The 21,315-nt window shown below is 65.4% G+C and overlaps 3 protein-coding genes across 4 annotated transcripts; all 3 read right to left on the bottom strand.

Moving 5' to 3' along the window:
- Positions 1-802: 802 nt before the first annotated feature.
- Positions 803-7,257, bottom strand: MCRIP1 (MAPK regulated corepressor interacting protein 1). 2 transcript variants are annotated; one of them, XM_036341093.1, is made up of 5 exons: positions 7,189-7,257; positions 2,927-2,978; positions 2,706-2,824; positions 2,048-2,149; positions 803-1,512 (listed from the first exon to the last, which is right to left on the bottom strand). In XM_036341093.1, exons 2-5 carry the CDS (start codon positions 2,932-2,934, stop codon positions 1,448-1,450), a joined length of 294 nt encoding a protein of 97 aa, XP_036196986.1. In that variant the 5' UTR covers positions 2,935-2,978; positions 7,189-7,257; the 3' UTR covers positions 803-1,447. The 2 variants fall into 2 exon arrangements, with proteins under 2 accessions (XP_036196986.1, XP_036196985.1); XM_036341092.1 differs by lacking the exon at positions 7,189-7,257 and adding an exon at positions 5,387-6,511.
- A 53-nt stretch (positions 7,258-7,310) lies between these two features.
- PPP1R27 (protein phosphatase 1 regulatory subunit 27) lies at positions 7,311-10,283 on the bottom strand. The gene is made up of 3 exons (XM_036341091.1): positions 8,134-10,283; positions 7,897-8,047; positions 7,311-7,641 (listed from the first exon to the last, which is right to left on the bottom strand). The coding sequence occupies exons 1-3, from the start codon at positions 8,666-8,668 to the stop codon at positions 7,518-7,520; spliced, it is 810 nt and encodes a 269-aa protein (XP_036196984.1). The 5' UTR covers positions 8,669-10,283; the 3' UTR covers positions 7,311-7,517.
- A 1,827-nt stretch (positions 10,284-12,110) lies between these two features.
- On the bottom strand, positions 12,111-20,958 carry P4HB (prolyl 4-hydroxylase subunit beta). The gene is made up of 11 exons (XM_036339881.1): positions 20,733-20,958; positions 19,496-19,702; positions 18,244-18,377; positions 18,000-18,137; positions 14,882-14,986; positions 14,634-14,759; positions 14,339-14,539; positions 14,005-14,125; positions 13,721-13,902; positions 13,528-13,614; positions 12,111-12,946 (listed from the first exon to the last, which is right to left on the bottom strand). The coding sequence occupies exons 1-11, from the start codon at positions 20,884-20,886 to the stop codon at positions 12,866-12,868; spliced, it is 1,536 nt and encodes a 511-aa protein (XP_036195774.1). The 5' UTR covers positions 20,887-20,958; the 3' UTR covers positions 12,111-12,865.
- Positions 20,959-21,315: the final 357 nt, after the last annotated feature.

Raw genomic sequence — 21,315 nt, 5'->3', positions numbered from 1 at the left:
GTGCCGCTGTCCGAAGGTGACCCGCACTGGGCAGCCCTGGGGGGTGGGCACCACTTTCCACCAGAGGAGACCCAGCACCTCCTCAGGGGTGACCTGAGCAAAGGCTGCTGGGCTCCCGCCCGCCCCCTCCCCAGCAGGACCCCTGCTGGCCATCCAGGGCGGCTGGGGCAGGGCCTGGTTCCCGTCCCGGGTCCAGGTCTTGCAGGGTGCAGGATGTGATGTGTGTCCGGTGCTCTCAGCCTCTGGCTGCAGCCCCCTGGACCCCGCCCACCCCTGGCACACACACACACACACACACACACACACACACACACACACACACGCTTCCGGCCCCAGACAGCGGGGCAGCTCAGCGGCCCAGCCCCAGGCATCACAACCCTCCCAGGCCGGGAGCAGAGGCCCCGGGGTGACAGGAGCTCGGCTCAGCACCCTCGGTGGCTGTTTATTGCATGGACCGTCCTTCCTGCAGTCTGGCGCTGGGGAACCACCCCCAGAGCCACCTGTGGGGCCACTCGTGCCCCCAAATGCTCTCTGGGAAGAGATGTTCCCAAAGTAAACCCTGGTGTGGCCTGTCCGGCGCGGGCTGCAGGCTCTCGGGTCTCGGTGGGTCCAGGCTGCAGAGGGTGCCCCAAGGGGATGGCCAGAGCTCACAGCACTTCCCACCTGGCCTCCAGGCCCCCTTCACGGCCCCCAAGAGGCCTGAGCCCCCAGTAGAGCCCGAGATCAGACGAAATTTCGGGGCTCAGGGGCCTTGACCTTGGCCTCAGGTTTCCTGCGTGTGTGGGCTGCAGGGACAGACTGCCAAGAGACCACCAGCATTGCCACTTTTATTCACGGTCCCCGGCTCAGCACAGGAAAAGGGCCCTGGCGACCCAGCACAGCACAGGCCGGACCCCAGCGCCCTGCCCCTGCCGAGGGGCTGCTATGGCCGCAGGGCACAGACACCAGGGCCAGAACCCTGCGAGGCACCGGGGGTCCCAGGCCTGGAGGAAGGGGCCAGGCTGGGCAGTGAGGGGTGCAGGGTCGGGGTTATTTGCTCCCATGTGTCCAATGTGGGGGACCCAGGCTGGGTGTGGGTGGGGCCGCCCTTGTCTTGCCTTCTGGCCACCTCAGAGTCAAACCTGGACGAGTCCCCAGGCCCTGGAGGTGGCCAGGGGTTGGGACCGGGGCAGTGGGGGAGACAGGAAGGGAGGAGACAGGGTCAAGATCCTGGGGGCAGGCCCGGGAGTGCGCGGGGCTGGAGGGTGACCCTCCGGGGACAGAGACGGCCCAGAGGAAAGGAGGGGCTGGGGGGCAGGCTGGCCTTCAGTCTCGCTGTCTGGGTCCTGGGGTTTGCCGCCCACAGGGAGCGCAGCCCCGGCTCCCCTCCCCCTCCCAGGGCTGGGCCCAGGGGAGAGCGGACGCCCCCTGGCGGCACGGGTCTCCCAGAGGCCAGGCCCCGCGGGCTTTACGACTTCTTGGCATCCTGCGAGCTGCGGCGCTTCAGGTCGCTCAGGTCGATGGGCTTGAAGGCTGTGCGGGGCAGCTCGGTCAGTGGGGGCGCAGGAGGCGGCTCCTGCCCGGAAGCCCTGGGACCCGCCCACCCCACCAGCTTCTCCAGTCAGGAAACAGGAAGAGGTGGGCTTTCCTGCCCCGCCCCTCACTCTTCAGCTGCTTAGGGACCTTCTCCGCCAGGCCCCGCCCCTGGGCCCTGCCCACTCTTCTGGCTGGTTAGGGACCTTCTCCACTGGCCCCGCCCACTCTTCTGGCTGGTTAGGGACCTTCTCCACTGGCCCCGCCCACTCTTCTGGCTGCTTAGGGACCTTCTCCACTGGCCCCGCCCACTCTTCTGGCTGCTTAGGGACCTTCTCCACTGGCCCCGCCCACTCTTCTGGCTGCTTAGGGACCTTCTCCACTGGCCCCGCCCACTCTTCTGGCTGCTTAGGGACCTTCTCCACTGGCCCCGCCCACTCTTCTGGCTGGTTAGGGACCTTCTCCACTGGCCCCGCACACTCTTCTGGCTGCTTAGGGACCTTCTCCACTGGCCCCGCCCCTGTGCCCTACTCACTCTTCAGGCTGGGGTTAGGGACCTTCTCCACATACTCCTCCACCAGGCCCCTCTCGTTGCCGGAGATCTGGCTGCGAAGGTCCCGCTCCACGCCCTGCCAGGCTAAGGATGGCGATGCAGTCAGAGCTCCAGCCCACTGGGCAATGTCCCACCAGCATCCCACCAGGAGAGCACCCCCTCCCCCTCAGGGCGTCCTCACAGCCTCTCCCCACTCACAGCATGTGGCTCCCAGACTGGCCGGCTCTGGACCTGAAGTCATCCCCAGGGCACCCCACTCCCTCAGGGAGACCCGCCTGGACCACCCCCTCGGCCTCCTGCCTGGCTCCTCGGGCGGCCTGTCCCCTCATCCTGTGATGCATGCCCAGGGCTGCGGTCCCAGAGGCTCAGCGCTCACCCCTCCAGGCACACAGCCCCACTTCTGGGACACCACTGGGTTCCCGAGAGTGCACATCTGTCTTCCACAGCCCTCCCCCCACCGCCACCCCCACAAATAACCCAACCAGCTACAAACACTGCCTCCTCTGAGGGCAGTGCCCACTAGGAACCCCAAGTGCCGACCGCCCTCATTACAAGAACCTGTTCTCCCAGACAGGCCCCATCACCCGCCTGCCTGGGCCCCGAAGGCCGGGGGCGTGGGGGGGCCAGGGGGCACCTGTACCTTCGTAAATGAAGCGCACATTCTCCTCGTGGGCCGGGGTGAAGATCTCGCTGCTGTTGGGGGGAGAGCGGGGGCTGCTGTTCCTCTTGCCGTTGTAGACGACTCTGGAGACGGGGGAACTGGGGGAACCCGGCACATGAGGAGAGTCGGGGGACCAGGGCGGGGTCCCACGCCCCTTGCCCCCAGGACGGACGGAGGCTGCTCTGAGGCCTAAAACCCACCTGGTCATCGCTGGGTCTGGTCCTCACGCTCGGCTGCCGGACCCCTCAGCCTCTGAAGGGAAACCGGACACGGGGCAGGTCACTTCTCCAGGGGCCTCCGAGAGGGGAGGGTGTGGGGTGCCGCTCCCTCCCTCTAAGCTGATGACAAACTGCTCTGGCCTCACTACTGGGGGGACCCCGAGGGTGGGTCGGCCACAATCTGGGCTGGGGATGCAGCAGGCCCCACTGGTGGGAGCGGCAGGCATGACCTGGAGCACCTGAGTCCCAGCACCCGGAAAAGCTGCCCGGGAGCCCCTCCCCAGAGTGGGGTGGTACGAAGGTGCCGGCGGCGGACACCCATTTCCAGAACCACAGAGCGCCTCTCAGGTGAACCCCACCTGCCCACACCTGCCGGGCCTGGCATGCTGCTTCCGCGAGCCTCAGTTTCCCATCAGGGGTGCCTCCAGGGGTGAGGGGCCCAATGGCTGCACAGAATCTGCCCAGGACCCGCCCAGCTTCCTGGTCCTGGAGGCTGGGGTGAGCGAGCTGGTGCTGGGGACGCAGCCAGCAGGGCGAGGGCAGGGGAGGGGTGTGAGCCAGGAGGAAGCGCCAGCCCGAGGCCTGACCCAGTGACCAGGACCCGGGAGCCCGGCCTGTTTCTCCCGCGCTCTGCCCAGGGGATTTTACAGCCCTGGGTGCGAATCTATTTTTAGGCTCACTCTCAACCTTGCCAGCTGGACACACTGCAGGGTGAGGGCACTGGCTGCACAGGGCTGGTCCCAGGCCGGTCCTCGTCCCAGAGCAGGGCAACCCCAGGTGCTGGGGTGGGGAGCCCTGGGAGGGGGCTTTGAGCACAAGAGCCTCCCCACTCACCCTGGAACCCAGGGGCCCTCAGACTGCCCAGAGCATGAGCCACAGCCCCTCCTGGAGGGCCAGGAGGGTGGGTCAGTGGGTGTGTCCTCCCCGGCTCATGCAGCCATGTTTAAACACGTGTGCAGGTAAGCAGGCACCCACAGGCCAAGTCCAGAACAAAAATGCACAAAACCAGCCTCCAGGAGGCACCGGAGCCCTGGCCCTCCAGGCAGGGGCCTCCAGCCAGGGCACAGGGGGGCGCCCAGGGCCACTCCCCAAGGGGCTGTGGCCATGAGCAGAGGGGAAGCTCCAATTATGCAATAGGATGGAGGTGACAGCAAGATGACCACCCCTGCCGGCCCTGGGCCAGGCCCTCCCTCCTCTCATCCTGGGCCCTCGGCTCCCTGCAGTCTGTGCCCTTCGACCTGGCCAGCCACTTGTCCAGAGCCTTGCCAGCCTCCACCTCTCCTCCCAGTGCAGCTCAGCCTCGGCCTCTGGTCACAGCCAGGCTCCCCCTGCTCCCCTTCGTCTCTGCCGTCCCAGGCCTGGCTGGGCCCCGAGCTGGGCCCCAGGCCCCCAGATGCTTGGTCTTCGCGCTGGGGGCCCAGCACATGCCACCCCTTGGGCTGGGCTTCCTGCCCAGACCAGGACCTCGTTGAGATGGCACCAGCTCCCGGGCCGGGCTGTGCCCTTGTCACCGAGCGCCCCCACCGTCCGAGGGGTCTGGTCAGAGCACCTGGGAAGCACTCAGCAGGTTCTCTCACCTCCAGAGTGAAGACAAATAACACAACATTTTCAAAGGAGCCACTGCCTGCCTCCTCTCAAGGGTGGGGCACCCCACTGGGCCTGATGGCTTCCCAGCCAGGAACCTCCAGGCCTCCCACGCCCTCAGCTCAGCTCCCTCCCGCCTTTCTCACCAGGACCTTGTGCTGGCCCTGCCCTGCCGAGAGCCTCACTCACAGGATCATCGAGCACAACTACTTCAAGCCGTGAGCTCAGAGCGCCACGTGCCTCCCCCAGGGACTGGCAGCTCCGGCTGGGCGTGGGGCAGCGCCAGCAGATCCCCGTCTGCCTGCTCTTTCCATCGCGTGCAGCCGCCCCCAGGCGCTCACAAGCCCTGGAGTCTCAGAGCTGAAGACAGTCTCCCCTCGGCCCACAGGGACCTCCCTCCCAGAGCCACCGTCTGGGTGCTCATCTCTTCTCCCCAATCCCGGGGGCCCCCTGCGAGGACCACCCCAATGGGGACAGCCTCCTGCACCACCTCCCTCGTCCCCCAACACGCGCTGCCAGCAGGATCTTCCCACGCCGTTTCTCATCCGGACACCACCCAGGTCTCTGCTGCCACCTCGCCCTCGGTCTGGCCCAATCCATTCACCAGGTGTCCGGCTGCTAGGCCCCTGGCCCACCCCCAGCCTCTGCCACAGAGCCACCTCTGCCGGCTGCCATCGGCACGAGAACCACGCATCCCCACCCCCACTCTGTAGGCCTTGACTAGCCCGAGCGCCTGGTGGGCGGAGTCCAGACCCACTCGGCGGCAGAAGGTCACCCATCCAGCTGCCCCGGGGCCAGTCCCTTCTCTCTCGGCCTCAGCGTCCTCATCTGAGCCACAGCGGCCCCCAAGGTGCTCACCGGGCCCTCCTGCTCGACAGGGATCCAGGCACAGCCGCGTGAAGCCACCACCTCAAAGGAGCTCTCCAGGGCTGCTTATCCGCTAAGACGACGGACAGGGCATCATCGGAGGAACGTACCGCCAAACGGGGCACTTCTGAGAGTGAGAGGGATGCTGCTGATTGCGAAGCGAGAACCGGGGCAGTTCTGGGCAACCCGACAGTCCCCACCCACTCAGAGGAGGCGGAGACCCAGAAAAACACAGGGTGCTGTGGAGAACAGCAGAGCCCCTGTCCACGGCAGACACTGTCCAGGGCAGACACCTGTTCACGGCAGACACCTGGCCAGGGCAGACACCTGTCCACGGCTGACACCTGGCCAGGGTTAGTTGCGGGTGTGGCTGCACTGGGAGCTTTACAAGCAGCTCACATCCCACACTGGGCCGGGAAGAGGCGCCTGACAACCCCCTTTTTGGAGGCTTGGTGGGTAAAGCAGCCTGCTACCCAGCAGAGTAGGGTCTGCACCCCAACCGCTGGGCCTCCAGGGCCACGGCAGCTAGGGCCGCCCGGATGGTTCAGCTGGGCTCAATGCCCCGTGCCCGGGCCGCCTCCCCGAAGGTGCCTGGGCGCCCTGACATCGACGCGGCCCTGCTCAGGCAGTGGAGGGCGCCTTCACATGCAGTACCTGGCTCTCCCATGGGAACCAAGGGCTCCGGGGACCGCCTGGGAGAGGCCAGGGGCCCACAGCCTGGCCTCTGACCCCCGTCTCAAGCCCCGTTCCCACACACAGCACCCGCCGGGGGGGGGAGAAGGCATGTGCGGTCCAGACAGTGGCGGCGGGAATTCGGGAGTAGAACCCATGACGCAGCTGCTGCTCGCTGTGTCCCTTCGGAATTCCCAGCAGCGGGTTTCCTTAGATTCCACTTTCCCGCCATTGCCGTGGGGGGCTCTCCCGGCAGGTCCAGCCAGTGAGACAGTGGTCCGCCCCGGCAGCCTGCAGGTCACTGCGGCGCTGGACCCCCGCGGGCCGCCTGTCCATCACGGGGCAAGGCCCCTTCCTGAGTGACCACAGCAGCCGCCCTCCCCGGAAACGACTGGGGCGTGTGCATCCCCTTCGACGTCACCTGGAAACCCCGCCGCCCCTTCAACTCCCCGCCCCCCCAATAAAGTCCTCGCCGGCCCCTCCTCCCGTCCCGCCCCGCGCTCAGCCCTCTGCCCCCTTGGGCAGCCCACCGGCCTCTCGGGCCTCTGCTCGGCTGTGCCCTCGCCCGCTCCTGTCCCGCCTGGGGTCCAGGGAAAGGCCACCCGCCGGGCGCGGAGCCTCCCTCGGGGCCGGGCGGCGCTGCCTGGGCACCTGTGTGGCCTGGAGGCTTTCCAGCCCCAACCTGGGCTGTGGCTCCGGGACCACAAGGGCGATGCCCAGGCCCCCACCCCTGCGCCTCCGCTCCGGCCCCGCGAGCCCCGAGGGCGGGGCGGGCCACGTCGCACCCCGGGGCGCCCGCACCGGCCCCGCAGCCGGGGTGGGGCCGGCGGACACCGGGCAGGGAGGCTGCGGAGGGGCCGCCCTCGGGAGGGTCCCTTTCGAGGGGAGACGGGACCTCGGTCCCGCTCGGCGGCGGCAGCTGCGAGGCCGGAAGGCGGCCCCGGGCGCCACGTCCCCACGCCCCCTCCTCCCGCGCCCGGGCCGGGCCGGGGCGCCCCCAGCGGGGCGGGTGGGTGGGGCGCACGGGCCTCCGCGACCCGCCCGGGCCCTGCCCAGCCCTCGCGGCCGCCGCGCCGGGGCGGGTCCCGGCCGCGCCCGCTCCGCCCCCGCCGCCGCCTCACCTCGCCGCCGCCGCCGCCGCCGCCTGGGCCCGGCCGGAAGTGACGCCCGCGCACGCGCCGCGCAGCAGCCGGGCCACGTGACCCCGCGGGGCGCGCCGAGTCTCGGGGAAGGAAAGCAGCGCCGCGGCTCAGCTCATGTTTATTGAAAAAAGTACAAAGTGTCACCGTACAAAAGGCACCGGAGAGGAGGCGGCCAGGGGCGCGGGGCGGGGGGTGTCCCAGGAGCGGGGGCCTGGCCGGCCCCGCGGGCGGGAGGTGCGCGCAAGGGCGGGCGCGCGTGGATGGGGCGCGTGGATATGGCGCGCGTGGATGGTCGCGGAGCGGCCGGCTCAGCCCAGCCCGGGGCCCTGGAAGAGCTCCACCAAGTCCTTGGCGTCGGGGTCGATGAGGTCGGCGGGCAGGTCGCCGTCGTCGTTGGCCGCCCCCCTGTCCGCTCCCCGGGAGAGGAGGTACCTGTGCACAGGGCGGCCTGGTTGCAGCGGGAGAGGTTGGGGGACCTGCCCAGCCCCGGGGCCCAGGCTGCAGCCGAGTCCCGTCTGTTTCCTGTTCCGGGTGGGCTGAGGGGAAACCCGCCCCTTTGCTCTGGGAGGGCACAGGGCAGAGGCGATGCCAGCGCCCGAGGTCCTGGCTACGCCGCCAGGGCAGCTTGGGGGACACCTCCTGGAGGCCGGGAGTAGCGGGGGGGCGGGAAGCTCTGGTCCCCCTCACCTGGCGATGTCGGGGTACCCGTCGCTGCAGGCGATGTGCAGGGGCGTCCAGCCCGTCTCGTCGCGCTGGTGGATGTCTGCCCCGTATTTGACCAGCAGCTTCACACACTCCAGGTTCCCGGACAGGACTGCTTCGTGCAGGGCGGCCAGGCCTGGGCGGGACAGGACAGGACAGAGGGGGTCAAGGCGGAGGCCCCCCTGCCGCCCACACACCTCGGCCGGCCCTGCGGGCGCTCACCTGAGGGGTACAGGGTGTCCAGGGCCACCTTCCGGGCCCGGATGAAGCGCCCCACCTGCTCCAGGTCGCCCTGGCGGACGTGGTCCAGGAACAGGACGTCGTTGGGGAAGCGCACGCTGCGCTGGGCCAGCATCCGCCGGCGCCGCTGCCGGGGGCTGTAGCCCTCATAGCGGACCGTCCTGCTGGGCATCCTGGGGGCAGCGGGGTGGCCGCCCCGGGGCCGCTGCTGCTCAGGGGAGGGGCCGCCCAGCCGGACAGCGACGATGCTCCCTCCACAAGGGCGCCTCCTGCTTTTATGGGCCCGCGGAGCTATATAAAGCCGCGCGGTCATGCTCGCCCCGTGAGAGCTGAAACCGAGCCGCTGGCCACCCCGCGCACAGATCGAGTTCACGGGCTCGTCTTTCAGCCCACCTGTCGCCGTGCCGGCCAACGGGGTCAGATCCTTCCTGGCCCTCGCACCCAGCCCCACGCGGGGCCTGGAAGGTGCCTTCCAGAGGGCACCACAAGGACGGCCTGGGGGCAGGTCCCAGGGCATCAGGACCCCGTCCTGGACTCTGGGGGAAGGGAGGACGGCTCACCTCCCACAGAGCTGGGGGCTGCCCATGTCTGAGGAAGCGCCGCCCCACCCGGGAAGGCCCAGCCCGACCCGCTCCCTCCCCGTCCCCTCGCGTCACCTTCCATGGTGGCCGTGTCACTCTTGGCACTTTTACCAAAACATGGGCCTCGATGGCACTGCCCTCTTGCCTGGGAGCCTCCCGGGTTAGAACCTAAAGGCCAGCCCGGCTGGCGTGGCTCAGTGGCTGAGCGTCGACCTATGAATCAGGAGGACACGGTTTGATTCCCGGTCAGGGCACATGCCCAGGTTGCGGGCTCCATTCCCAATAAAAACACTTTTAAAAATAAAAGACGACCCAGCGGCGGGGCCAGGGCACCTGCCTTTACTGCAGCAGCCGTGGCCTGAGGGGGACAGAGGCTTGGGACGCGGAGGACACAGCAGCAGCTCACGCAGAGAGGGCAGGAGCGGGCCTGTGGGATCAGGGCAGCCTGCACACCTGACGCTGGCTATGTTGTTCTTTTCTTTAAAAACGACCGGCTGCCTCCTGCACGCCCCACACTGGGGATCGAGCCCACAACCCAGGCCTGTGCCCTGACTGGGAGTTAAACCTGAGACCCTTCAGTTCGCAGGCTGACGCTCTATCCACTGAGCCGCACCGGCTGGGGCTGAGTTGTCTTGTTAGCATTACCTCATACCCTTACTTAGGATTTACCTTGTACGAGATGACAGTTTAACCTGCTGGCAATTTAACCTGCTGTTGCCGCCTGTGGATTTAACACCCTCTATGTGCAAAGCCTTGCGCCAAACACGCTGCAGAGAAACAGCGCTGGACCGCCTTCCTGGCGGTCCCCCACCCCCACCCCCGCCCTCCCTGCAGGGCCTGACTGAGGGTGAAGCCCGGTGTCCCTGTTCCTGCGCCTCGGGGCTCCGAGGGCCGCCGGGTGGTCTCACCCTGGTTGCTGGGGAGGAAGCAGGTACAGTTTCTTCTGGCTTCTTTACATGAAGCCTGGAGATGAGAACTTTCCTTTGATGTGAAGATACCTTTTCTGATGTGGAAAGTTCTGTCCACCGTCCCCGCTCGGAGGATCAGGTGAAAGATCAGGGTGAAGCTGCCACCAGGCACAGCCCGCCCCGGAGGGACCAGGCCCCGGGCCAGGGCAGGTGAGCCAGCCGGTGGCTGTGTTGGTGACGCCTCCTGTCTGTCCCTGTCTGTTGGTCTGTCTGCTGACGATCATCTGAGAGCTGGGGCAGGGGTCTCCTATTAGGACCAGGGAAGGGACTGGTGCCAAAGCCTCCCCAGTCACAACAGCCCCCCAAACGATAGTCATGGGCAGGGGCCACGGGCGCGGCCTGAGCTGGCCCCTTGGAGCCCGGTCGGGAGCTGCCTGAGCAGTCTACCTGCCCCTGGGGCTCAGCCTGCGTGTCCCACAGCCGCGCCAGGGCCAAGCCTGTGTTTAGGCGGCTCTGCCCAGTCCTTCCACGCCCCTGGGACTTGTGCAGTGACCGGCTTGGCATGACTTCAGGTTTCTGCCCCCAGAGGACTGACACTGAGGAAAACACGTCATGCGAAGAGCTTGATCTGAAAAGTGTAAGAGCACCCTCCCTGCCCCTCCGCTCCCCGCCCCGCCCCTCCCCGCTGCTGTGGGCGCCGCCCCCTCGCGGCCTCTGAGGCCAGAGGGCCTGCTGCCCACCCAGCAGCTGCCGGTTCGGGTTCCAGGCCAGTGGCTGCTGCTTTTTTAAAATAACAGTATTATTCATTTTTCTTTTTTTTTTAAAAAAAAAAATCTATGTTTATTGATTTGAGAGAGGGAGAGGAGAAATAGAAACATCAAAGGTGAGAGAGAATCATGGATCACCACCTCCTGCACACCCCCTACTGGGGATCGAGCCCACAATCCGGGCATGTGCCCTGACGGGGAAACAACCATGACCTCCTGGTTCCTAGGTTGACGCTCAACCACTGAGCCACACCGGCCAGTGGCTTCTTACCACCTGGAGAAAGGAGATGAGGAGAGAGGGAGAGAAGGTGGAGGAAGGGAGGAGAGAGACTGGGGCATCCGGGCTGTTAATCCTGTTTTGGGGAGTCACCTGCTAATCCACGGGCCCTGCCAGGCCTTGGACTCCACTCACCACCTCCCAGCAACGCAGGCAGCGGCGCTCTCACCAGCTGTGTCTGCAGAGGGGATGGGTCGGGTCGGTGACCCCTCACGGAGCACGAGATGGTGATGGCAGGGCACCTGCCCCTGGGCTGGTCCCCAGGGGCACGGCAGGAGCGCAGGACTGAGCACAGCTCACCTGTGCCTGTGAGCCCAGAGCCCTCTGTGCTGCGGAATCGCTCAGGTTCTGGGTGGCAGAGCTGCCTTCACAGCGACGTCCCCCAGGGTGCTGAGCCCCACCAGGACGGTCTGGCTGTGTTGGCAGGACTGGGGTGCCACATGCGAACACTGAGCGGACTGGCTGGACAGCAGCCCTGGCACAGGCCACCTGGAACAGGACGCCTGGCCGCTGAGCTGGACGGAGGAGAGGGGCCCAGACCCTGGGTGCAGGGACAGGATGGCCGCCCGGTGCCGCCAGAACTCACCCCGTCACGCTACCCTGCACACACTGGCTCTGGTCGGAGGCAGGAGCAGCCCGGGGTGTCAGGGCCGGCACAGGGCCTCCTGCCGGGAGTGAGATGGAAATGACCGCAGACTCCCCACGCGCGACCGGGAGAACCACGTTCACAGCAAGTCCCATCACATCTGCGGCTGTGACGCCGGCACCTGGAGGCCCCACCAGCCAGAGTCTGGAGCAGGGACCGGGGGTCGGAATGTGCATTTCCCACTCGGAGCCAGTGGAGGCGGGGCCTTGGGTGGACCCCATGGGCGCCACGTGCTGTCCTGGACCTGCATTCCTCCTGCCAGGAGTGGGGGGCCCTTTGCCGCGCTCTGTTCAGGGTCAGGGATGTCCAGCTGAACCTAGGCAGGCACTGCAGGCCTGAGGTCCCCCTGATCCCAGCTCAGGAGTGCCCTCAGCCCAAGGCAGCGGACGGCTTCCCCATCTCTGCAAACTGCAAGCTGAGCTCCTGGAAGCCAGTGGCATTTTAACAGCTGGGCACTGGCTGTGGCTGGCACTGTCATTTGGGCTCTTCTGAGGCCCACACTCCTCCTCACCGACCTGCAGCGGCTGCAGACCCACCACGTGTCCTGTCCTGGCCCAGACAACAGATGCCCAGGGAGGTAGCGCTGGCCACACCCCACCCTCCACCCGGAGACCTGCGGACATGAGGCTGTGCACTGGGAGACGAACTCGAGGACAGGGACGCCGTGTGCTATGCCTGCATGAGCTCCGAGAGGCAGCCATGCACCCCCAGCCCACCTCCTCTCCAGTCGGGGTCCAACCCCCATCCCATGGCCTGGAGGTCGCGAGCAGAGGCAGGCAGTAAAATTTCAACTTTATTTGGCCAATGTGTTCAACTCCAATGTTGTGGTAGAAACGCCTGAAGAGCGGGACAGCTGATGGGCTCCAGCTTCCGTGCTGTCCCCATGGGAACGGAAGCCAGGCTGTGGGTGGTGCGGGCCAGGCCACGCTCTCAGACCAGCTGGGTGCTGCTCTGGGGGGGGGGGGGGGGGGGGTGTCTGTGCTGGCCCAGGGTGCCCACCGCCCTCTGTCCTGGGGAGCCCCTGCGGAGACCTGACGTCTCATTGACCAGGCAGTGTGGGAACCTCGAGTCCTGGCAACACTGCCAGGTGAGTGACCGTCAGCCTGGCCCGCCGCCCCCACAGGGGACACCTGTCTCCAGGGCGGCCCGGCCAGGGTGGGACCGAACCCGATGTCCCAAAATGCCTAAAAATCTCACAGACAACGATGCTAGTGATCGCATAGCAACCTAACAGGCAGCTGACATCGCCAGCGTGAGATTCCAAAACATTTTAGCAAGCGCCCAGGTCAAAACCGTGTACGAAAAAGGACGTCACAGATTAAAAAGGCCCCGCAGGGGGCTGGCCTGGAGACAAGCCCTTTCCCAGACGACGGAGAAGACGGGCTTCAATGTACACGAGTGTCAGCGTGAAGTGTGGCTTCAGAAGTTCCCTGCATTTCCGATGGGTGCTCGGTCCTCCCGGGAGGGTGTGCAGCCTGGAGGCTGGCTGCTGGGGAGCAGCCTGAGGGGCGTCGGGGTGCCGGGCTGCTCCCACCTCACAGCTCGTCCTTCACAGCTTTCTGGTCATCGTCTTCCTCCAGGTCCGGCTCCTCTGCCTCCTCCAGATCTTCCAGATCCTGGGCGAGGGTGGAGGGAAGCCTGGAAGGTCAAGGTTCAAGCAGGGCCAGCCACCTGCCCTCTGGGGAGCTGGGTCCCAGCCCCCGACGACCCAGCATGGCCGCTGGGCGCAGTGCCCACCCTCCAGCCTCAGGGTTTGCAGGGCAGTGAGCCTACAACCGCAGCAGCATGAGCTGCTGGCTCGCCTGCCCCTTTCCCTGGCCTGACCACACCCCCTCACCCTGCCAGTCAGCAGCCTCCAGCCCGCCACACCCTCTTGGCCTGGGACCAACCCTGGCGTCCCCTCTGCACGCTGAGCACGGCTGACAGGGCCCTCGGCCAACGGCCGGGGAAGCCCTTTGGAGTCCCCATCAGCAGGGACCATACGGGACAAGCGGGCAGACTTCCTAAGCAAGCCCGGCATCAGCGCGTCCACACTGCTGCCCGGCCAGTGCTGGCCGCGAGGGAAGCCCGTGGGAGGCGGGGCTTGCCCGCAGCCGGCCCGGCTCGGCCTCACACACACGCCTCCAGCACCAACCAGGAAGCACATGTCCAGCAGACCACAGGCCGAGGCCCCAGAGCCCCGCGGGCGACCACTTACGTCATCGTCCCCTGCCCCGTCCTGGCCGCCGCTCTCTAAGAACTTCTTAAAACCGTCCAGCGTCCGCTCCCCGTTGTAATCAATGACCTGTAATGGGGGTGAGGGTGCGGGGTGAGCAGCAGACCCGGGTAGGCGGGGTCCCCCCAGAGGCTGAGCTTTCCCAGGGGCCCCGCCGCCTGCCTGCCCAGCATACCGTCCGGTCCGCACTGGCGGGGAAGAACTTGAGCGTCGGGAAGCTGTGCACTTTGACCGCCTCCACCTCGTTGGCCGTCGAGTCCATCTTGGCGATGACGATGTTCTCATGGTCCTTGTACATCTCCCCCAGCTTGTCCCAGATGGGAGCCAGCTGCTTGCAGTGCCCACACCACGGGGCGTCTGGAAGCAAGCAGCGCTGAGTCCCGCTGGGCCGGAGCCATGCCCTCCCTGCCCCCCGCCCCCGGCTCCAGGGAACCCGCAAGCCCAGGAGGCTTCACTCACAGAACTCCACAAACACGTTCTTTTTCTCGTCGAAAGCCACCTCCTCGAAGTTCTTCCCCACCAGCACCTTCACCGGCTGCTTGTCCCAGTCCTCGGGCAGCTCCTGGCTCATCAGGTGAGGCTGGAGGGCGGGCGGGCAGGTCAGGGTCTCCGCGCCCAAGGCCCCCACCCGACCCCAGCGGGCCACGCCAGGAGGGCTGCTCCCCACAAGGGGGACAAGAACGGCCACTCTCACATCATCCGGGGGCCTGCCCTCAGGACCCCAGGCTCACGGTTCAGACCCGGGAAGACACAGCCGCACCAGAAGCTCGAGGACGCCAGCCGCACAGCCCACCTTGATCTTGCCCTCCAGGAAGCGGTGGCAGAAATCGGTGATCTTCTCCGCCGTCAGCTCGTCCGACTCGGGCTTGTACTTGGTCATCTCCTCCTCCAGCGTGATGAGGCGCACGGCCGGGCACTCCTCCTTCTTGAGGCCGAAGAACTCGAGGATGCGCTGGTTGTCGGTGTGGTCGCTGTCGATGAATATAAACAGGATCTTGGGGGAGAAAAGGCACGGTGAGCGAGGCAGGGACTCGGGTGCGGCTTCCCCTCCCCGGGGCCGACCCCCGCCAGGCGGGCCGCAGACGCACCTTGCCCTTGAAACCCTGGGCGGCTTTCTTGAAGTTGCTCAGTTTGCCCTCGTAGTCGGCCACGCTCTTGGGCAGGAACAGCAGGATGTGTGTCTTGATCTCGCCCCCAAAGATCTTCGGGGCCGTCTGTCACAAACACAGTCACCGGGCTCAGTCCCGAGCTCAGCGACGCCTGGGCGGCAGCGGGGGACTCCTCGTGGGGTCCGGGGGCACCCCCACCCACGCAGCCGCCCCAGTGGGAGCCGCACCTGCTCGGTGAACTCGATGACCAGGGGCAGCTGGTTGTGCTTGATGAAGTCCAGCAGCTTCTCCTTGGTGACCTCCCCATCGAAGTCGTTCCGGCCTTCGTCGAACTGTGGACAGAGGAGGCCTGAGCACCGAGGGCTCCACGCGCACCGCATCCCAGGCCGGCAGGGACCAGCTGCCCAGACCCGCCATGGGCTCCCAGGAAGCCAGCACAGCCTGGAGCCTTGCTCATCCCAAGTTAAGGCAGCCGCTCAGCCTGCGGCCATACCCGAGGGCGACTTCCTCATCACAGTCAGGTGTCAGCAGGTGTCAGGTGCCTGCTGTTTGGCAGGACCTATGACACCGCAGCCCCTGAAGGCAAACCAGCCCCACTCAGGCAGGTGTGAAAGGGACCGCAAACCTAAGACATCGCTCTCTCCACTAAAATGCTGCGAAAATTAACGTTCAGGCAAGTCCCGGCGCCCCCTGACCTGGTGCCCTGTGCCCGCGTCCAGCTAGCAGCTGTGTGTGTGTGGGGCCATCACTGTCCTGAGCCTCAAGGGACTTGGGGGGAGCTCCAGGCCTCCCCGCTGCTCCTGTCCCTCTTCCTCCAAGTGCCTCAGAAAAGCAGACGGCACTCCCACCCGCCAAGGCCCAGCCCTGCTCCCCCTCCCCCAAAACTGCACACGTGGAGGACAAAAGGGGCAGGAAGTAAACGACGCAGGAAACCATGGCCAGGACTCTGCACAGAGGAGCAGCTCTGGCCCATCAGGCACACAGCAGGCCAGTCCTCGCCCCGGGCAGTGCGAGGCCCAATTAGAGGCAAACAGGCCCCCCTCCTGGCCGCTCTGGGCAGTGAGCATTGTCTGCCCAATCCCATGCTGGGCGGCCACAGCCAGGGGCCACCTGGCACAATCTTGAGCCGCAATCTTTCTGGTAATGTGGCCACATTACACTCCGTTCACCATCTACTTCAGTAACAGCCCTCGTTTGGTTGGGGCCAGCTGCAGGAGGCCGCACCACAAAAAGGCCAGACACCACAGGTGGTGGAGAGGTGGCCCTACCAACTCCAATGCCCCAGCTTCCACAAATAAAAGGACGGACAGAGCAAACGTCAGGAAGAACAAAGGCTCAGGACGCTCAGCTCAGACCCTCGGTCCGCGCTGTGACAGTGACCCACCGGGACACACGCTGAGTGTCACCGGCGCCACTGTGCCCCCGTCATCCCGGCCAGTCCTGCTGGGGAAGCAGCTGGCTCAGCCAGGTGGTCCCGGGGGGACAGGAGGACCTGGGGTGAGCTAAAGGCCAAGACAGCGGGGCCGAGGGGCTGGGAGAGACCTGTGGGGCTCAGGCTTCATCTGGCTGCAGCCGAGACCCCCCCGACCCATCAGCCAGGCTGCCTGACACAACCGGGCCGAGAGCAGACCCTGCGGCCACCACCCCTCGCTGGCACTGGACCCCAGGGTGTGGCTGTGCCCACCCACGTGGACACCAACATCAGCTGGCACCAACTCTTGCAGAACAAAAATGGCAGCTCTAACCTTCAAGGACACAGAATTGCCCACACCCAGGACCTGGTGTGAGAAAGACGCCCTGAGGTCAAGAGGGATGGCAAAGAGCCCTCGCTGGTGTAGCGCAGTGGGTAGAGCGCCAGCCTGCGGACCAATGTGTCTTGGGTTCAATTCTGGTCAAGCGCCCGTACCTCAGTTGCAGGCTCCTCCCCAGCCCGGGCCCTGGTCAGGGCTCATGCAAGAGGCAACCAATCGATGTGCTTCTCTCACATCGATGTTTCTGTCTTTCCCGCTCTCTTCCGCTCTCTCTAAAATCAACGGGAAAATACCCTTGAGTAAGAATTTTATAAAATTAAAAAAAAAAAGGATGGAAAAGTATGACTGGGGCTGGTCTCCAAGCCTCACAGCAACTCACAGCAACTCTCAACCTAAACCAGCGATGGCGAACCTATGACACGCGTGACAGAGGTGACACGCGAACTCATTTTTTGGGTTGATTTTTTCTTTGTTAAATGGCATTTAAATATATAAAATATTTATCAAAAATATAAGTCTTTGTTTTACTATGGTTGCAAATATCAAAAAGTTTCTATATGTGACACGGCACCAGAGTTAAGTTAGGGTTTTTCAAAATGCTGACACGCCGAGCTCAAAGGTTCGCCATCTCTGACCTAAACTCTAGGACAGACGCAAGGCTCTCGCGTTAACACCCACTCAGCCTCACCCAACCCTGAGTTTTCCTAATCAGATGCTAATCACATCCTGGCAGGTTTGCGATGACAACAGCCAATCTACTCCCTTCAGGAGACACTGTGGGTCCCCAGGAAAGACAGAGCTGTAAGGACCCGAGGTCTGCCCAGGACGGAGCCACAGAAACCCCCAAAGCCTTGCCCCGCGTCTTCTCTGACAAACTGGACAGCAGTCCTGCCTCTGCCCTGAAGACGCGAACTGCTCTCCGGCTCATCACAGCCTCCCGCCTCATGTGCTCTCCGCCCCCAGTCCAGGCCCAGTGCCGTACAGCAGCAGGGGTGCTCAGCCGGCCCCGCCCCACCGTCCATGGCTGAGATGAAAGGCAAAGACCGCCTTGCCACGTGGGTCACATGCAGACACGGATCCCGCTGTGTCCCAGCAGTGGTGGGCAGTGGCCATGACACCAGCAGCCCCTTTCCCAACCGGAGGGACAGCAGGACGAGGGCCACGGGAGCCGTGGGAACAGGCTATGCCCACAGGTTGGGAACACGCTCCCCAAAAGCTAATACCAGGAGTCCCTGTCCAAGGAAGAGGTTTTAGAAGCGGAAACATGTTGCACCAGGGAAAGTGCAATCAACTCAGCTACTCCGGGATGGTTACAGCCCAGCCTGTTACTATGTCGCCCCACAGGAACACAGCTCACACCTCACGCAGCTCCGCCCCCTAAGACAGCAGGGCTGTCACAGAGGCCCAACATCGGGCTGAAGGCCAGGCCAGTGGCGCTTAGGGCCTGACATTGCAAAACGGGCCTGATAACAGCCAGGCTGGCACCCAGCAGGCCAGCGGCTCCGGGCAAGGTTCTCGGGGAGCAGCAACTGAGCCCCCCCCACCCCCCCAGCACAGCACCTCACCACCAGGCAGAGCTGCGCAGGCCACTCACCTTCTTAAAGAGGACGACCCCGTCCTTGTCCAGCTTGTACTTGGAAAACACATCACTGTTGGACGTGATCCCGAAGGGAATGTCGTCGACGGCCTCTGCTGCCAGCAGGAACTGCTTGGCAAAGTCCGACTCCACGTCCTGGAGACAAGAACCAGAGGTGGCCCCATGCCCCACGCCAGGCCGCCGTGCCCAGGCCCCGGGGCCCCCTCCAGCAACAGGGGCTGAGGTGAACCCCAGTCTCCACCTTGAAGAAGCCGATGACGGCCACCTCGCTGGACTCCACCAGGGCCTCCGCGGCAGCTCCGTCGGGCAACGTGGTGGCCGCAGGGCCCGTGCGCTTCTTCAGCCAGTTCACGATGTCGTCGGCTTCTCTGCCAGCTGCACCAATAAAACACACACACATGCAGGGTTCCCGAGGCGGGGCGGCCGCCAGCCGCGCTCTCCACCAGAGCCCGAGCGAGACAGCCTCTCGCCCAGAAAGGCCTCGCGCCGCACACCTGGGCTCCAGGGCGGCCGGGTCGCGCTCCACGGGCAGTGGCTGCCTCCCTTTGCGTTTTCTAAGTGTTAACTGACGTTTGCATTCATTAGACACACACTTTCCCCTCCGCGTCCTCACACTAGGCTTTGTCTTAATTAGAGACGTACTAGGATTTTTCTTAAAGTCACACGATGCCCGTTTTCCCTGTAAAAACGGGCTGAACCCCACCCTGGCTCCCTGACCCAGGCCGGTCGGGCGTCCTTGCCCCTCACAGCCCCTGGACCAGCAGGATGGCTGTCACTTGGGGGGCACAGAGCAGAGAATGAAAAGGAAGATGCCTGGTCCTAAGTCCCCTCACAGGCTCTGGCCACCTGGCCCAACGTGGACTCTCACATTTAAAGGATTCTGCCCGGGGCGGGTGGAGGTCAATGAGGAAAATACGGGACGTCGGTAACACTTTCAACAACATGGATAAATTTAATAAAAAGTTCTGCCTGCCAGCGGTAGCAAAGCCGAGTCCCAGTCACAGGAGGGAAGGGAGCAGCCTCACCCACAAATCCCAGGGTTAGGAGGGAGCAGGGTAGCTGGACCAGGCACTTCCTGCTCCAGAAGTGAACAGGGGACTAAGCAAGCAGCAGCCCGGCCAGCAGCTGGGCCACGGAACCGGTTCTGTAGGCGAGAGCCTCCCCTCGTCACAGGCCCAGCCCGTTCGTGCAGCCCGAGCCAGCAAGCAGCGGCCGAGGCGGGCGGAGCTGGGCGTGGATTCGCGTGCTGCCCTGACAGCCGTGCCTCGGCGCTCAGCACAGGCACAGTGGACGCCAACGCTGCCCTGCCTGGTCCCGCTCCCCCTTCCCTGCCGTCCAGCCCCCAGGACGCCCGTCCCCTTGGGAGGTTCTTCCAGGACGAGAGTTCCTGAACTAGAACCGGACCGAGAGCTCGGTCCAAGGCCAGGCTCCCCCCGGGTTTCTGAACATGCCCCCCTCCCCGCCTCAGCGATCTCCCAGGGCGGCCGGCCCACCTGTGTACTCTCTGGGCGCAGCCGTGTCTCCATTCTTGAAGAACTTGATGGTGGGGTAGCCGCGGACACCGTACTGCTGGGCCAGGTCTGACTCCTCCGTGGCGTCGACCTTTGCCAGTCTGATCTCAGAGCCTTCAGCCTTCAGCTTCCCGGCCGCTTTGGCATACTCGGGGGCCAGAGCCTTGCAGTGGCCACACCAGGGGGCATCTGGAAGGAAAGCCAGAGGCTGAAAAGCAGGGACCGGGCTCCCTGCCTCCCTCCTCTTGGGCACTCCCCTCCCTGCATATCTTATCAGCTCACCACGATAACCCTCTGAACGTACAAGGCTGGGCTGATAGCGTGGTCCTCTTGGGCAATATGGGGACAGAGGCCACAAGTGACAAACCACCGCCCCCCCACTCTGCTTTGTCACCGTTGGGCACGGGAAGACCAACTGTTTCAACGACCAGTGACTTCCTACCACCTGCAGGTGGGCAGCGGGGCGGCCTGCCCTGGAGCTTCCCTCTGGGAAGGCGGAGAAGCGCAGAAGCCAGGGCCGCCCGCCTCAGGACCTAGTCACACGTAGGTGATGTGACACACATCTGGCACACATCTGGCCTCAGATCCACACCCGGGTCTGTATGCAGCGGTGGGAACCAGCTGTGCCTGCGCCCAGGTTAGCAGCTGTGCGGGGCCTAAAGTCTCCAGCCCAGACAGTCGGGGCGTGAACACGTCTAAACACCAGGTTTGGGTCCCGGTGAGAGCTGTCACCCGCTGGAGGGGGTGTGGGCAGGGCCGGGGCTGGAATCCCTGGGCATTTTCTAGAATTCTGGGGAGCAGCTATGTGGGGGGGGGGGGGGGGGGCTGGACCCTGGTGAGTTGCTTTGTATTTGGGGCACCTCCCACGCCCACCCTGTTTTTCTTAAAATAAGAGAGGGATCCTGCCATGGAGATAGGTGTCAGATACGCAGGCAGTCCTGGCTCTCAGCCCGCGTCCAGCCGGGGCAGGAGCGAGTCCCCAGGGCACCGGCGCACAGGGACCGCTTCAGTCCAGGCTGAGCCTCCCGAGGGGCTGGGAGTCGGCGTCCACAACGCTAAGAGCCCCGAGGACCCAACCGGCGGCGAGGCGGAGGGAGGCAGGCAGGGAGGGAGGTTGGGGACGGGTGCCCGGCCCTCTCCCCGCCTCCCCCCGCTGCGAGCCACCAGCTCCCGGCCCCCGTCCCCACCCCGCGGGGCGGCAGGCCCGGGAGGCACTCACAGAACTCCACCAGCAGATACTTGTGGGCCGCCAGCGCCTCCTCGAAGTTGCCCTTGTTGAGCACCAGGACGTGGTCCTCCTCCTCGGGCGCAGCGCCCGCGCGGGCCAGCACGGCCAGGGCCAGGGCCAGGCGGAGCAGAGCGCGGCGCAGCATGTCGGCAGCAGGGACAGTGCTTCGGTTGGCGCCGCCGGACAGCGAGGCCACGAGAGCGCGCGCCGCCCGCCTCATCCTTATAAACCCGGTCGCCGCGCGCGTGCCCGCCCGCGCCCACCCCCTATTGGCCGATGGACTCCGGGGCCCGCCCCCGCCGCGCTCGGATTGGACGCCGACACCACCTCCGGCCCCGGATTCGGAAGAGTTCCAGAGGGCTCCTTCGCCGTCGCCCGGGATTGGCCGAGGAGCTCGCGCTCGCACTCTGCCCCGGTCTCTCATTGGCTCCCGGAGGAGAACTTTCTCCCCCTCGACTCGTGACTGGTGGCTTTCCCCACCACTTTCCACGGTTCTGGAAAGGCTGCCACCTGCGGAGGCCCGGGATCTACGGCTTCTGATTGGCCAGAAGATGCGCGCACCCTGCGCGATCCT

This window comes from Myotis myotis, unplaced genomic scaffold (assembly GCF_014108235.1).
Source record: "Myotis myotis isolate mMyoMyo1 unplaced genomic scaffold, mMyoMyo1.p scaffold_m19_p_17, whole genome shotgun sequence".
Lineage (NCBI taxonomy): Eukaryota > Metazoa > Chordata > Mammalia > Chiroptera > Vespertilionidae > Myotis > Myotis myotis.
This window is presented reverse-complemented; position numbering and strand designations above follow the sequence as displayed.